General features: G+C 43.5%; 1 protein-coding gene across 1 annotated transcript in view; it reads left to right on the forward strand.

The window, feature by feature from the left end:
* PLXNB1 (plexin B1) overlaps positions 1 to 13441 on the forward strand; it is a 125775-nt gene that overhangs the window by 91572 nt on the left and 20762 nt on the right. Inside the window, 5 exon segments of the mRNA XM_042451880.1 lie at positions 2448 to 2624; positions 4821 to 4989; positions 6221 to 6463; positions 10137 to 10313; positions 11288 to 11436. Of these exon segments, the coding sequence (XP_042307814.1) occupies positions 2448 to 2624; positions 4821 to 4989; positions 6221 to 6463; positions 10137 to 10313; positions 11288 to 11436 (915 nt within the window).

Genomic DNA, 13441 nt, shown 5'->3' on the forward strand with positions numbered 1-13441 from the left:
CAGAAAATACTAGGTGTGTAGGCTGTATTTCAGAGGAAGGAACTACCAGAGCCATCTCTTTGAGTATTCCCTGCCTAAGAAAACCCTGCCATAAGTCAACATGTGACTTGAAGGCATGTGTGCATGCATGCACACATGGTGCCAATATAGATGATTCCCATATCTCACTGTTTGCCAAGGGGCAGGACTGCAAGGAGCCTTCTGGGAGAGGCAGCTACAGCCTGAATTAGACCACAACTCACAGAATTCCCCACTGTGGCTCATCTTGGTTTCGTAGTTTTATTTAATGTCTCCATAAAAAGGCCTAGAAATTTAGCTTTTGATTTTTAAGAAGAAAATAATTTGAATTTTTCTGATTTTTTAAAATAAATTCAAAAAAAGGAACCAGAAGATCTCTGACAGGGGAGGGAGATCTTCATAGCTCTCTCTCTCTCTCTCTCTCTCTCTCACACACACACACACACACACTAGCTGTGCCTATGTAATTCTTTCTCTCTCTTTCATTTTCTTTAACTGTTTAGCTTCAGGCACATATCCTAACCCCTTAGCAAGACTGAATCCAGGAATATGTTCCACTTTCCCTTATTTTTTATTTTACTTAAGCATACTCACAAATATACAACTCACCACTCCATATTTGGGTTCACCCCAGTGGGTTGGAACACAATTTGCACAGGTTATGAAAGTCACCAGGGTGTGACTAAAAACCTTAAGTTGCTTCTTAGATTGCATTTGCACACCCAGTAACAAGTGTGGGGCTTCACGTTTGACAAGAATTAGTGCAGACCACATTCGGTTGGAATGAAAGAGGCCACACTTTTGTTATAGCCAAATAGGTTTGACCCACAGTATGAGTCTGGGTCCAGGCACTGGTCAACACTGCCAGCCAATGGCATCCCATTGTTTGGTCAGCCTATTGGTTGAAACTTATTCACCCAGCCTGTGTGTTGGGTAGCACAATAATGATACATGCAAGAATATGTTTGGGTGGAAACTATTATGTGGCTCTGAACCAGAGCCATTTGCCCCTGAACTGGGCATGACCTGGTTGCATACACCCCAAGGTCCCTTGAGGGGATTCTGCATGTTGGGTATGATGGACACATGACCCCCGTCTACCCTCAGACTGGATACAGCCTCCATACCAAAACTGCCCCATTATGGGCAGTTACTAGTGTGATATCACGAATGAAACACTGTACAAAAACTCAAACCCTGAATGTCATGCCTCCAGAGCATCTTTGATGCTGAGGGAGAGAGAAGGCTGGCCCAGTTCCAACAGGGGCTGGCCTGAAGAAAGAGGCTCCTCCCTCCCTAACTGTCATCTTTCGGCCTCTGAGGGAGAGAGTAGGCTGGCCCAGTTCCATCAGGGGCTGGCCTGAAGAAAGAGGCTCCTCCCTCCCTCCCTGTCATCTTTCGGCCTCTGAGGGAGAGGCTGGCCCAGTTCCATCAGGGGCTGGCCTGAAGAAAGAGGCCCCTCTCTCCATAATTGTCATCCTTCAGCCTGTGAGGGAGAGAATAGGCTGGCCCAGCTCCATCAGGGCTAGCCTGAAGAAGAAGAGCCCTCCCTCCAGTCCATCTGCTTTGGTCCAGGCCTCAGAGGGAGAGAAGAATACTGAACCTGATTCCCTCTCCCCCTCACCATTCCCTTCTCCTTTTGTGTCGTGTCTTTTAGATTGTAAGCCTGAGGGCAGGGAACCGTCTATTATCCCCTCTGTTGTAAACCGCTCGGATTCCCAGTGATTGGGCGGTATATAAATAAAACTTATTATTATTATTATTATTATTATTATATATTTAGTTGAGATTATATTAGCTTTTTTATGTATTAGTTTAGAAGGGAAAATAGAGATCTACAGCTTTAAGAAAGACAAGGCTTGTGGGAAACCCCAGGGTCTTATGCTGTCTCCCTCTAGTTAGTTTCAGTGTGTAGTAAGATTTCAGCCAAGTCAGACCTGGAGAGAGTATTTTCCTTTGACAAAAAGATAAGTCCACAAAAGAAGAAAGATAGTCCTCAGAAAAAGAAAGATAAGAGTCCACCAAGAAGAGAGCAAGGTATTTAGGAAGGACTATTGAAAAAAAGGAGATCAGTTTCGTGTTTTTGTGTGTGTTTATAACCAGTAAAGCTTTTGGAAACTTAAGAAATTTTGTGGACAAGTCTTTTGTTCTGGCTGTGTTCCCGAGAGCCAGAGACCTTACTACACCCAAAGTCCATAGCATCGCTCTTGGGACAAAACACTGAAAGAGAGTAGGTAGGGACGGCTTCCTTCTTTTCTTTTTGCAATGTTGTTTAGAAGAGAAGTTGGACTACATCTCCAGAATGCCCAGGGAGACATAGTCAAACTTTTCTGAATGTCTAGTTGAGAAAATATTTTTTTTAAAAAAAAGCAACAAATAAATCCATATATAAATGCAATTAGCCCCCTTTCTCTTACTTCTCCCTCTAGTCTTTCTGAAATGCAGGAGGATGCACTGCAGTGTCTAACAAGTCCAAGTAATGCATCTGTAACACTTCCGGTCACAATCAAGTATGGGGATCAAGAACGGAGACTGGAACATTCCCTCTTCAAGTATACTCTGGACCCCAACATCACATATGCAGAACCAGCCAAGAGTTACCACAGGTAACAAGTTAGATTTGATAATTTTGAGGCAAGGCCTGATTCTGGGAGTGAGGAACCTGTGGTCTTCCACATGCTCCTGAACCATAACTCACATCACATCTGATCACTGGCCAAGCTGGCCACATCTGATTCATACTGGAGTCCAACGATATATGGAGAGATACAGGTTCTTTGGCTCACCTATACTCATGATATTCCCACACATAAAGCTTAAAATCAAAGGCTGTTTGTTTATATCAGAATACAAAGGGAACTTTTAGCATTTTGGAGACCAACTGAGGGCTTGTCTCCATGGGCCAAATTAATCAGTTCCTCCCACCCTCAAAGAGTCCTGTCTTCACAACGCAGGACCAAAACTCCAGTTTGACTGTAAACTGTCTTCATGACATGAGACCAGCTCCACATCAAATCTTGGCTACCCCTGCTTTAAACTGGATTTAAAAGATTTCGCTTTTGTTCTAGATTTTCAAGGAAAATCCAGAGCAACATGAGGCAGCTGTTTACACAGCGTCCTACTATGCTGCCCAGCACCACTGCTGCTATTGTGAGCCTCTCTCTCTGAGGTCACATGGTGCCCAGCCATATGGTCAACACTGGGCACCTCATTTTTGACCTCAGAGGGAGCAACACGTGGGTGCTAGGCAACACAGCAGGACACATGTATAGACAACCACCTGGCATCACTCCAGAGTAATGGGGGGGGGGATCAGGGCAGCACCAGGGCCAGAATACCCTGGGAGCAGCCTGGAATATTGTGTCCATTGCAGACCCACCCTAAGAGAAGAAAGTTGTAGCATGAGCTTTCATTGACTGCATCTATTGCATCAGATCCATACAGACCCAGTAGACTCAGGCTATGAAAGCTTATGATACAAATTCTTTCTCTCACATAGTTTCAAAGGTGCTACAAGATCCCTTTGCAAAAAACATAAATGGCCTTCTGTTTCCTTCCTATAGTTTATGTTTGAAGCCTGATTGTTGTTCCTGCAGGTGAAAGGAGAGGCAAATGAACCAAATGCAGAGCTTTGGGAAAGTTACTTTTTTGGGTCGCCACACTAGCTGAGGAATTCTGGAAATTACAGACTTAAAAATAACTTTTCTCAAGCTCTGTTGTCTTAATTGTCAACTGGCAATTAAGCCAATGCAGGCTTTATATGGTTTAAATACCTGCTATTCTTAATGACAGAAACTCTCAAATGTCTCTGGTCAAGAATTCCTCTCCTCCCACAGCCCTTTTACCTGGAGATGCTAGAGGCCTTACCTGTCATGCCCTGCCCTGTCAGCATGATGAGTCTCTTGCTTGAAGTTAGCTATGATCCAACAGAAATTCTTGCTCAATCTTAGCTCAGTATTCTAATCACTGCACCATACTGACCCTCACCTTAAACCTTCATTCCCTCTACAAGGCATTGATGGTTGCAAAGGTGGGCAGATGTGCAGATGTCCTTGGAAGCATCTTGTCCCTCAGGTTTCATGAGATTTTCCATAAGTCACACTGTTAAGCCTATGGAGAACTGATTAGCCTGTAGGTGGGAACCAGAGACATAACTATGGCTGACCAAATAAGCTTGTCCAAATAAATGTTCCTTCCATTCTCAAATTTCTAGCATTTTCTAGTAACTAAGCATTTGGAAATATAGTTTCAGCAGCCAAATAAAAGAATCAGAGAAAGTTATCAAGAGAAAGAGAACATAGCAAATATTTATATTAAAGTTCTCAGTGTGAATAATTTTCAATGTTCCATTCTCTGGAACACTCTTATTTGAGGAGCAATACCCTCATTCACCATAGCTGGTGAGAGCATAGAAAAGCTGACATTTACTGCATCACACTAACTCAGGATTGTCTGCATTAATATTTTTAAGCCTGGTGCCTCCTTAGATGGTTTTGGAGAATGAATCCCATCATCCCCAGAGAGTAATTGACCATGGTGCCTGGAGATGGTGGGGAGATAGAGAACATCAACTTGAGAAAATCTGGTTGTCACTAGCTGGTAGCTCCTCTCCATGGTTTCATTCTACAGTGTATGTTCCAAATTCTATTTGAAAATGCCCTGGATTGAACACAAGACCTTCTGAATGTAAAATATGTGGTCCACTACTCAGCCAAGGGCCTTCCACTCAAGGGAAGATCCTGAAGCTGCAGAATCCCAACTCCATTTATTGCAGTCTCCAAAATGCATTTGTGTGTTTTCAGTGGAGGAAGAGTGATCCGAGTTCACGGACATAACCTTGATGTTGTGCAGCAGCCCAGAATCCGGGTAATGGTTTCACCACCGGAGCGCCGACGCCGGGGCCTAAGAAGATGGCGTAGAATTATTCATGAGACAGAATGTCTGAATAATGCTATCTGCAGTGTCCAATCAGTAAGTTGCCCAAGCAGCTAGTGTATGTATCTTGTGCCAGGCTGGGGCTCACTGAGGCCAAGATCTTGTATCACCAAGCGTAGCATTAAACTCCCACAGACAGTTCTGTGCCATAGCTCCCCTCTCACCAACCTGGGGATTCACTGTTTCATTACAGTAGCTTCTCTCACCTCAGCTATTCAGTGGCTGGTGGACAGCCACTGGGCAGTATGGGGGGGCATCTGGCTACATCCTCATAGCTGAACACAGGACAATGACACCATCTGCTAAGAATTGCCACTCTCCACCAGCCACTTGGTGACCATGGAGGAAGAGCTATCCTAATGAAACATTCAGTAATGGGGTAAGGTATTTAGTCATTTCAGAGGGAGAAAAGGGATATCAATCCCCACAATAACCACAAAAAGACATATAAGCATATGTTGGCCTTATGCTTACATATGTCACTAAGAGGATGTCAGCCTAAATGTGTACGATGCAGGGGCATTACTGGTGAACCTCAGCTGGAAGTTTAGGCAGGGGAGCAGAGCCAAAGTCATGTCAATGTGGACCTACCTACAGTCAAGTTGCACAGGGAGGACCCATGATATGATCAGAACAATTCCCAGAATTCCTTGTCGTTGGGTGTGCTGGCTAGGACTTCTGGGAGCTAAAGTCCAACATTGGGGAGTCAAAATTGGGAACCACTGAGCTAGGATACTGTTCCTGCAACCAGGGTCAGAGTTCTGGTGACAGAGCCTGGAAAATTTCTTTTAAAAAGCTTTTTTAAAACTTGCTGCAAAGTTTATGTCGAAAGCGACATAAATATTTGCTGCAAAAACAGCAAATGCCCATGTTTGAATGTGAAGTTCAGCTCAAAGTACTGAGCAATATCTGGAGAGTCAAGTTGCCCATCCCTAAATTTCTTAGGTGATATTTGCAGGGTTCTAAGGGAGCCAGCAGTATTTTAAATGTTACTGCTGCTCTAGATGACGTTTTGGATTCAGGTTTTTATCTGAAAAAAATTAAACTTCTGAGGTATCAGAAAAGGGGGTTGGGGCTGCAGATCTCCCTACCTTGAACCATGTTATTTAAGTAGTGCTACTTGATTTTGTCTGTCCTGCATCTCCCACCATTCACCAAGGGCTACCCCAGAGATTTTTTCTACTGCAGAGGGTCCTGGGAATGGACTATCTCTGGAAAAATAACAAGCAGAATCCAGCTGTTCATGCCTCTTCATTTCTGACCCTAGCTTGAAGAGCCCTGTGATGTTAACTCCTCCCATCTCATCCTGTGCAAAACACCAGCCATTCAACAGCAGCCCCACTCCGTCCAAGTAAAACTGGAGTTTGTCCTGGATAATCTCATCTTTGATTTTAACTCCTTGCATCCAAATGGCTTCTCCTATGAGGTGGACCCCATCCTGAAGCCACTCAACACAGAGGATCAAAGCAAACCCTATCGTCACAAGCCTGGAAGTGTCATCTCAGTGGAGGTAAATGGAGCAGTAAACAGGAGGCACTATGTGCCTTGTTTTATTGACTACATAAAATACAGTTTTTCACCTGGAGGTGCCATTAAACCAGGGATATAGTTATGGCGGCTGGGCAAAATGAAGGCATTGCCATTGCCCAAATACAAATTCTGCATCCAAATGCAATTTTTCTTCAGTCCAGAGATTTGTTAGCATTGCAGAATGATACATAGAAAACCATTAACACTTAGAACTCTTCTTTGTTGTGTTTGGTAACTTTTCCCAGCTGCTTTCTTTGGCTAAACTCTACATGCTCAAATGGAGTTTTGAGTTACTGCAATATTAGAAACTTGGGGACTGAAGGAAAACTTTGTCCAGGGGCAGAATTTTTATTTGGGAGGGGCAGTGCTCTCATATAAACGCTAACACTAGCTACATTCCTGCATTTCATTATCATGACTAGACCTCTTCTCCCTTTAATTCATCTGTTCTGCCAAGATATGGGGTGCTGAACTTGTTGGCTGCACACCAGGTGTTGCTGGACTTAAACTCCCATCATCTCCAAGCATTGCCAGTGATGCCTGTTGTCAGACAGAATTGCTCAGAGTTGGAATCCAGCAACATTTTTAGTCATTCCCAGCAAATCTGCCCATGTCAGGGGCTGCATCTTACAACAGGGAATGCCTTAAATACTTGGTCTGTGAAAGCAGTGGGACAAGAACTAGCAAAGCAAATTAGTTTTTATAAAAGAAAGATCTTTCAGTAGGATGCTGTACTGTATTTAAACTTTATTATTTGTGTATGTTTTAAATTGTTTTTAATGTTATTTATAGTTTGATTCCATTTTAATCCTGATCTCCTGTATTTTATTTGTTTAATTTTATAAGTCACTTTGAGTTTTGGTTTTGGGAGAAAGGTGGAAAATGCATAAAATGAATAATGATGGAGATGACAACATCATCATCCTTCTGTCATTTCTCTCTTACCCTCATTAGAATTACCTATAAATGTCTTACTCAAATGTATCTGTTTTCTTTTCACCGTCGGAGCCACCATAGACAGTGATGGGAGATGATGGAAGTTGTAGTCGAGCAATACCGGGCGTGGAGCCAACAGGTTCCACACCCCTGTCTATCAGGACAAAATAAACTAGTGATTCCTGCAGAACAATGCAAGCTTCACCCCCCCCCCCTTTTAATATTTGGCATGATTCCGATTACATATTCTCATTACAGATGTTAGGCTTTCCAGCTGGCATCATTTACATTCCCTTCTCACAGCCTTTGTAATAATGCAGAGTCTATTATCTTATACCAGCCACAAGACATTTTAAGTTGCAGTCCCTTCCTTCCATGCCATCTGTTTACAATGGCATTTAAGGTTAATAGCATTTTGTTAGGAAATTGCTAAGAGCTAATAAGCCACAGAAACCACAGATGTCACAGTGAAATGTCTCTAGAGCTAAGTTTGTAATAAATAATAAAAAAAAGATATAAAGTGAGAAAATGGTTTTCTGGGTTACAGATACTGCCAGGTGTTATTTGTTGTGTGTCTTCATTTCTGACGTATGGCGAACCTAAGGCGACTCTATCATGGGGTTTTCTTGGCAAGGTTTGTTCAGAGGTGGTTTGCCATTGCCATCCTCTGAGGCTGAGAAAGTGTGACTTGCCCAAGGACACCCAATGGGCTTCATGGCCAAGCTGTGATTTGCACCTTGGTCTCCAGAATCATAGTCCAATGCTCAAACCACTATGCCACACTGGCTGTTCTGCCAGGTGAACACATTTTGAAATGCACAAATTCTAGTTCTGCCCTTCTTCACTGGGAGCCTGGTAATTCCTTTCATCATTTTAATTCTGTCACTATCCCTGTATTGGTTACAGGTGAATTCCCATGGAACAGGGTGGAGAACCTCAGGCTCTGGGATTCAATCTGGACCTCTTGGGTCTCAACCCATCCTTGGGGGCTCCCTGGAAATCTACATCCTTTCCCTCATGATATCAATGGTTTGTGGCTTCCCACCTGCTATATGGGGTTTCTCTGCATTCTAAAAAGTATATATGCTTCTTGCTTCTACACTGTAGAGATAATACAGTTTGACACCACTTTAAATGCTACAGCTCTGTCCTGTGAAATCCTGGGGTTTGTAATTTCACATGTTCTTTAGACTTTTCTGCCAAACTACAAATCCAAGAATTCTGTAGAATGGAGCCATGCCAGTTAAAATAGTGTCAAACTGCATTATTTTTACAGTAGAGCTGTCCCCTAAGTGACTGTAAGGGAGCTTTATGCTAGGCTGCATACTGCAGAAATAATCCTGCAGTATGGAAATAATCTTGCATCCATACTGCAGAAATAATCAACCGTAGCTCAGTGCTATGGAATTCTGGGAATTGTACAGTCAGTCCACCCCAACTGCAGGCTTGCCATCTGAGCATTTGAGCATCTGCAGATGGCTCTGCCCCATTCATCCCAACACACAGCCACAACACCATTAAAACCAACGGGACTTGAGGTCCCATGGTTATTGGTATCCAAACCTCACAAACATGAAGGACCAACTGTAGTTTGTTGTGGAACCAGAATTCAGTTCCCATTACTCCAAAGCACTGCACCGTGGCAGTTAAAGTGGTGTCAATCCAGATTGTTTCTGCAGTGCGGATGCAGCCCATATGTCCTCCTTTTCCCAGACCTGTCCTCCTTTTCAGAGCTTAAACTTCTGTCCAGGAAGATTTTTTATTTGGCTGGTTTTTCTTACCTGATCCAAATAAGAGAAAGTGGCTAAGTGGGATAGTAGGGCTGTGAAGAGGAGGAAGAGAAAAATGTTAGGTTAAAGCAGGGCAAGGGAAGCCCCCAAAGCAGCCGTCCTCACCATCTTCTAGCTTAGGCAGCTGTCAGAACAGGCAGGGAAGGAGGAAAGAGAAGGCTCAATTATTACAGCTTATATAGCCGGGGTATTTAAAGTGAATGTTGTCATCGCGGTTGGTCATTTGAACTAGTGAATCAGCAGATGTATCTCCTTTGTTGCTCTTCAGAATATGATAAATCTATTTAAGCTAAAACATGCTTCCTTCCTAGATGCCTCTGTAACAACAACTGGTATAGGTACTGGTATTATTTTATTTTATAGTGCCATTAATGTACATGTTGCTGTACAAAAATAAAACAATGAAACAGGTAAGCAGCCTTGCCAAAAGCATACAGCCCAATAATTTAAAAGGGAATATAGGGGAACAAGGGAACTAATACAATGATAAAAAGCATAGTATACAGTGAGAAAAACAAATCTACTGCCTCCAAGAACTAAAAGCCCACTAAATTGAATTCAGCCCTGGGACTGAAAGAGAGGTCCCTTACCCTTAAGATAGAAAGAGATGGATGTACTTGAGGAACAGAGTTCTCTATCCTCTCAGAACTTGGAAATATCATTGTTTTGGATAAAAACTCCCAAAATTTCCCAGCTAGCATGGCCAGTGAGAGTCATCATCCAAAAAACAACAGTTTTAACTATTTTGATCCCACTTCTCCCTTGAAGACTAATACTATTTTTCCCAGGCTAGTCATTTTTGTGAACCTGTTTACTAACAACAGTTTTAACTATTTTGATCCCACTTCACCTTTCAAGACTAATACTATTTTTCCCAAGCTAGTAATTTTTGTGAACCTGTTTGTGAACTTGTGTCCCTTTCTGTAGGGGGAAAATCTGGACTTGGCTATTAGCAAAGAAGAAGTGAAAGCCATGATCGGAGTAGGAATATGTTCAGTAAAGACCCTCACAAAGAACCACCTCTATTGTGAACCTCCCCCTGAGCAACCAGCACCTCAGCATCGAGCCAAGCGGGAAGGCACAGACTCCTTGCCAGAGTTCACAGTAAGGGGTGGATATTGGCATGGTGAAACTAGATCCAGAGTGAGGAGTGGGGTAGAGGATTTCATAGTAGGCACTTACAGTACTTTGATACCACTTGAATGGCTGCTGTGGCTCCATCCTATGGAATCCTGGAGTTTGTAATTTTGTGAGATGTTTAGATTTCTCAGACAGACTGAAGTAGTGCCTCACCAAACTGCAAATCCCAGATTGTATAGGATGCAGCCATGGCAGTTAAAGAGGAAGCATACAGCTATAACTAGTACATAGAGCTTTAACTAGTAATGGTGAAAGAAAGATGATCAGGAGAGAGATGGGAAAGTTGGAATGAGGAAAGGCTCTGAAATAGGGTAAAGAAATGGTTGGGGGAGGAGAGAATCAGAAGTGGGGGGGCAAGATATTTTCAGAGTCCCCCTGAATATGAAACTGGGTTACTTAAAAAGAGGGGTTGTTTTTTAACAGCTATACTGTTTGCTTTTTGCCCTGAAAATGCAATGACCAATAGCACATTATGGAAGAATGGCTAGGAAGGTGGTTCTGCTATAGCTATTATTCATTCAGTGTGTCTAGCATCAGCTTTGAGATGGCGGGGGGGGGGGCAGGGCGGGGAATTACATCTGGGAGAGAGGAGGGGAAGGAAGGGGTAAAGGCCCTCTCCCAGATCAGTCTTCAAAGATCCCTAAACTTATGCCCATGCATACATGCATGCACACACAGAAACATGTACACAAAGAGAGATCTTTATCATGTATTCACATTGAAGCATAAAAACATAGTATTACCAACTCTGACTGGCAGCAGCTTTTTATGGTTTCAAGCAAGCTTTTGTCCTAATCCCACCTAGATGTTCCTTAGATGCTTTGATGGTCTTCCATCCAAGTACTAGCTAAGCCTGACCCAGCCTACCTTTCAGAATCAGAGAAGAACAGGAGTCTACAAGGTGGTATCTAGTTTAGGATCTTCTCATTGCCCTGCAGGTCCAGATGGGGAATATGAACTTTTCGCTGGGTCGGGTGCAATATGACACAGAAAGTCAGCTCAACTTTCCTCTGGAAGCCCAGATCAGTTTGGGTGTCGGTGCCTCCTTCGTTGCTTTCATTGTGCTCATCATCGTCTTCATATACAGGTGAGAAGTGGCAGGGTGTTTTGTCTGCAAACTGTATTCCAGTCTTCCTGAAACCTGCCAGATAGTTTGGAATCTCCATCCCATTATAAGGCAGGTAGCTAGTTTGTGTGCACATTTATAAACTGCCCTTTACTAAAAGTTCAGTGATGTATTCAAGTCTTTTACTCCAAGTCTCAAGTCAAGTTTGAAGTCCTTGCAAGATACTTTCAAGTCAAGTCTCAAGTCTGGGAGCCAACTTTAACAGAAAAAACAAATGGAGATGGTGGTAGTGTGTGCATACGTGAGTGGGTGGTTGTCAATAACTAGAAAATCAAGAAGACATGCAAAAAGTTAGGTAAAAAAAAATCTCAGACAGGAACACCAAATGTGTTAAGCAATGGGCTTGAGACAGAATGATCCTTTTAGTCTTTTCAAAAGCTTTGGAAAGCTCCTCCAATGTGCAGCAAGGACTAACTACTGAGTAGACTTCAACCCAGCCTCAAGTCCATAGCCTAACATGTTTGCTGTTTCTGGATGAAGTTACACTAGGAAATTGGTCACTAAAAATATACAGTGTGCCCTTGCCTTATGCAGGGGATCCGTTTTGGATCTGCACCCACCGTCTAAGGCAAATTCCGTGTAAGATCAAGCCACATTTCTTTGAATGGGGTGCGTCCCCACAGTGCATGGCATGGGTGCGCACCCCATTCACCATATTAGAGCTTGCGGTATGCATGACCTCAAGTCCGCGTATGGTGAGCCTGCGTATGGTGCGGGCGTGCTGTACAACTCGAGTCAAGTCAAGTCATTTATTGCCAAGTTGAGTCCAAGTTGAGTCATTGAAGAAACTTAGTACAGGTCAATCAACTCAGTCTGTATCACTGCGAAAGGTATTGAGGCAGTGAACAATAAATATAACCTCAAACAAATAAGAGTAGTGCAATAGTAAGGAGAAGAAAGGGAATGATGATAATAATGCAATAATAAAAGGCACTTTTAAAAACATGTAAGGCAGATTCCCCATCTTAAAATGCCTGGACAGTCAGAAGATAAAATTATTTTCAGCCAAAATTATTACAGAGTTGGTATCAATCACATTTCCATGAGTGTAACTCTTCCTAGTCTTACAAAAACTTATGTTATCAAGCTCTCTCTCTCAGTTAATTGCAAAGGTGCTACACTATCTGTTTGCATACCTTTGAGATGTTGCTCAGTTCTTGTTTTTACATGTTTCATTTTTTAAATTCTGGAGAATTACAGGCAAGGAAAAGACTCCCACTTCCTGTGAGTTAGAACTTTCTTTTTTCAACTCTTTGATGGATTTCTTTGGGTTTACGGGACAAAAGGAGAAAATGAAGTTGTTTCTTTGAGGGTGATGTACAAGAAATGCTATGAGAAAGGTCTGAGTATCATGAAACTTTGGCCCGTTACAGACGGGCTAGAAAGTACGTGCAGAGCACGTACTAGGTTAGAAAGGGCGGTGCTTCTGCACCCCCCTAACCTAGTGCGCACTCTGCGTGCACAAATGGCAGCGGTCATTCCACACGGCCGCCGCCATGAGGACGTCACGGCCGCGCCACCTCTATACAGGGCGGTGCGGACATGACGTCCTTGCTCCTCGCCAGGGGCTTAGTGCGCCCTTAGCGCGGAGAAGGAAGGAGCTCGGTTTCGGAGCTCCTTCCTGTTTGGTCCGCTGGGCGCAACTTTCACATGGCTGCGCCCAGCGGACCAAAGGAGAAAGGTCCAAGCAGCCCCTTTTCCCTCTCCCCGCTGCTGCGGGTTGTCCTTGGGGCTTGAAGCCCCAGGACACCCCTTTCCAGGCTGCGGGGAAGGGCTTTTGCCGCTTCCCTGCAGCCCGAAAAGCGGCGGATCGGGCCTCAGCGGCTGCCGCCTAAACACTGAGGCCCAAGACAGCAGGGAAAGGGGCGGGTGCAGCCCGCCCAAAACAGGCGGTTTGGAACCCGCCTTTGAAGTAAGAGAGTTTCAAAGAAATTTTTATCATTAAATGGCAAAAAGTGCCAAGTTT

Source organism: Sceloporus undulatus, chromosome 2, assembly GCF_019175285.1.
Source record: "Sceloporus undulatus isolate JIND9_A2432 ecotype Alabama chromosome 2, SceUnd_v1.1, whole genome shotgun sequence".
In the NCBI taxonomy this organism is placed as follows: Eukaryota; Metazoa; Chordata; class Lepidosauria; order Squamata; family Phrynosomatidae; genus Sceloporus; species Sceloporus undulatus.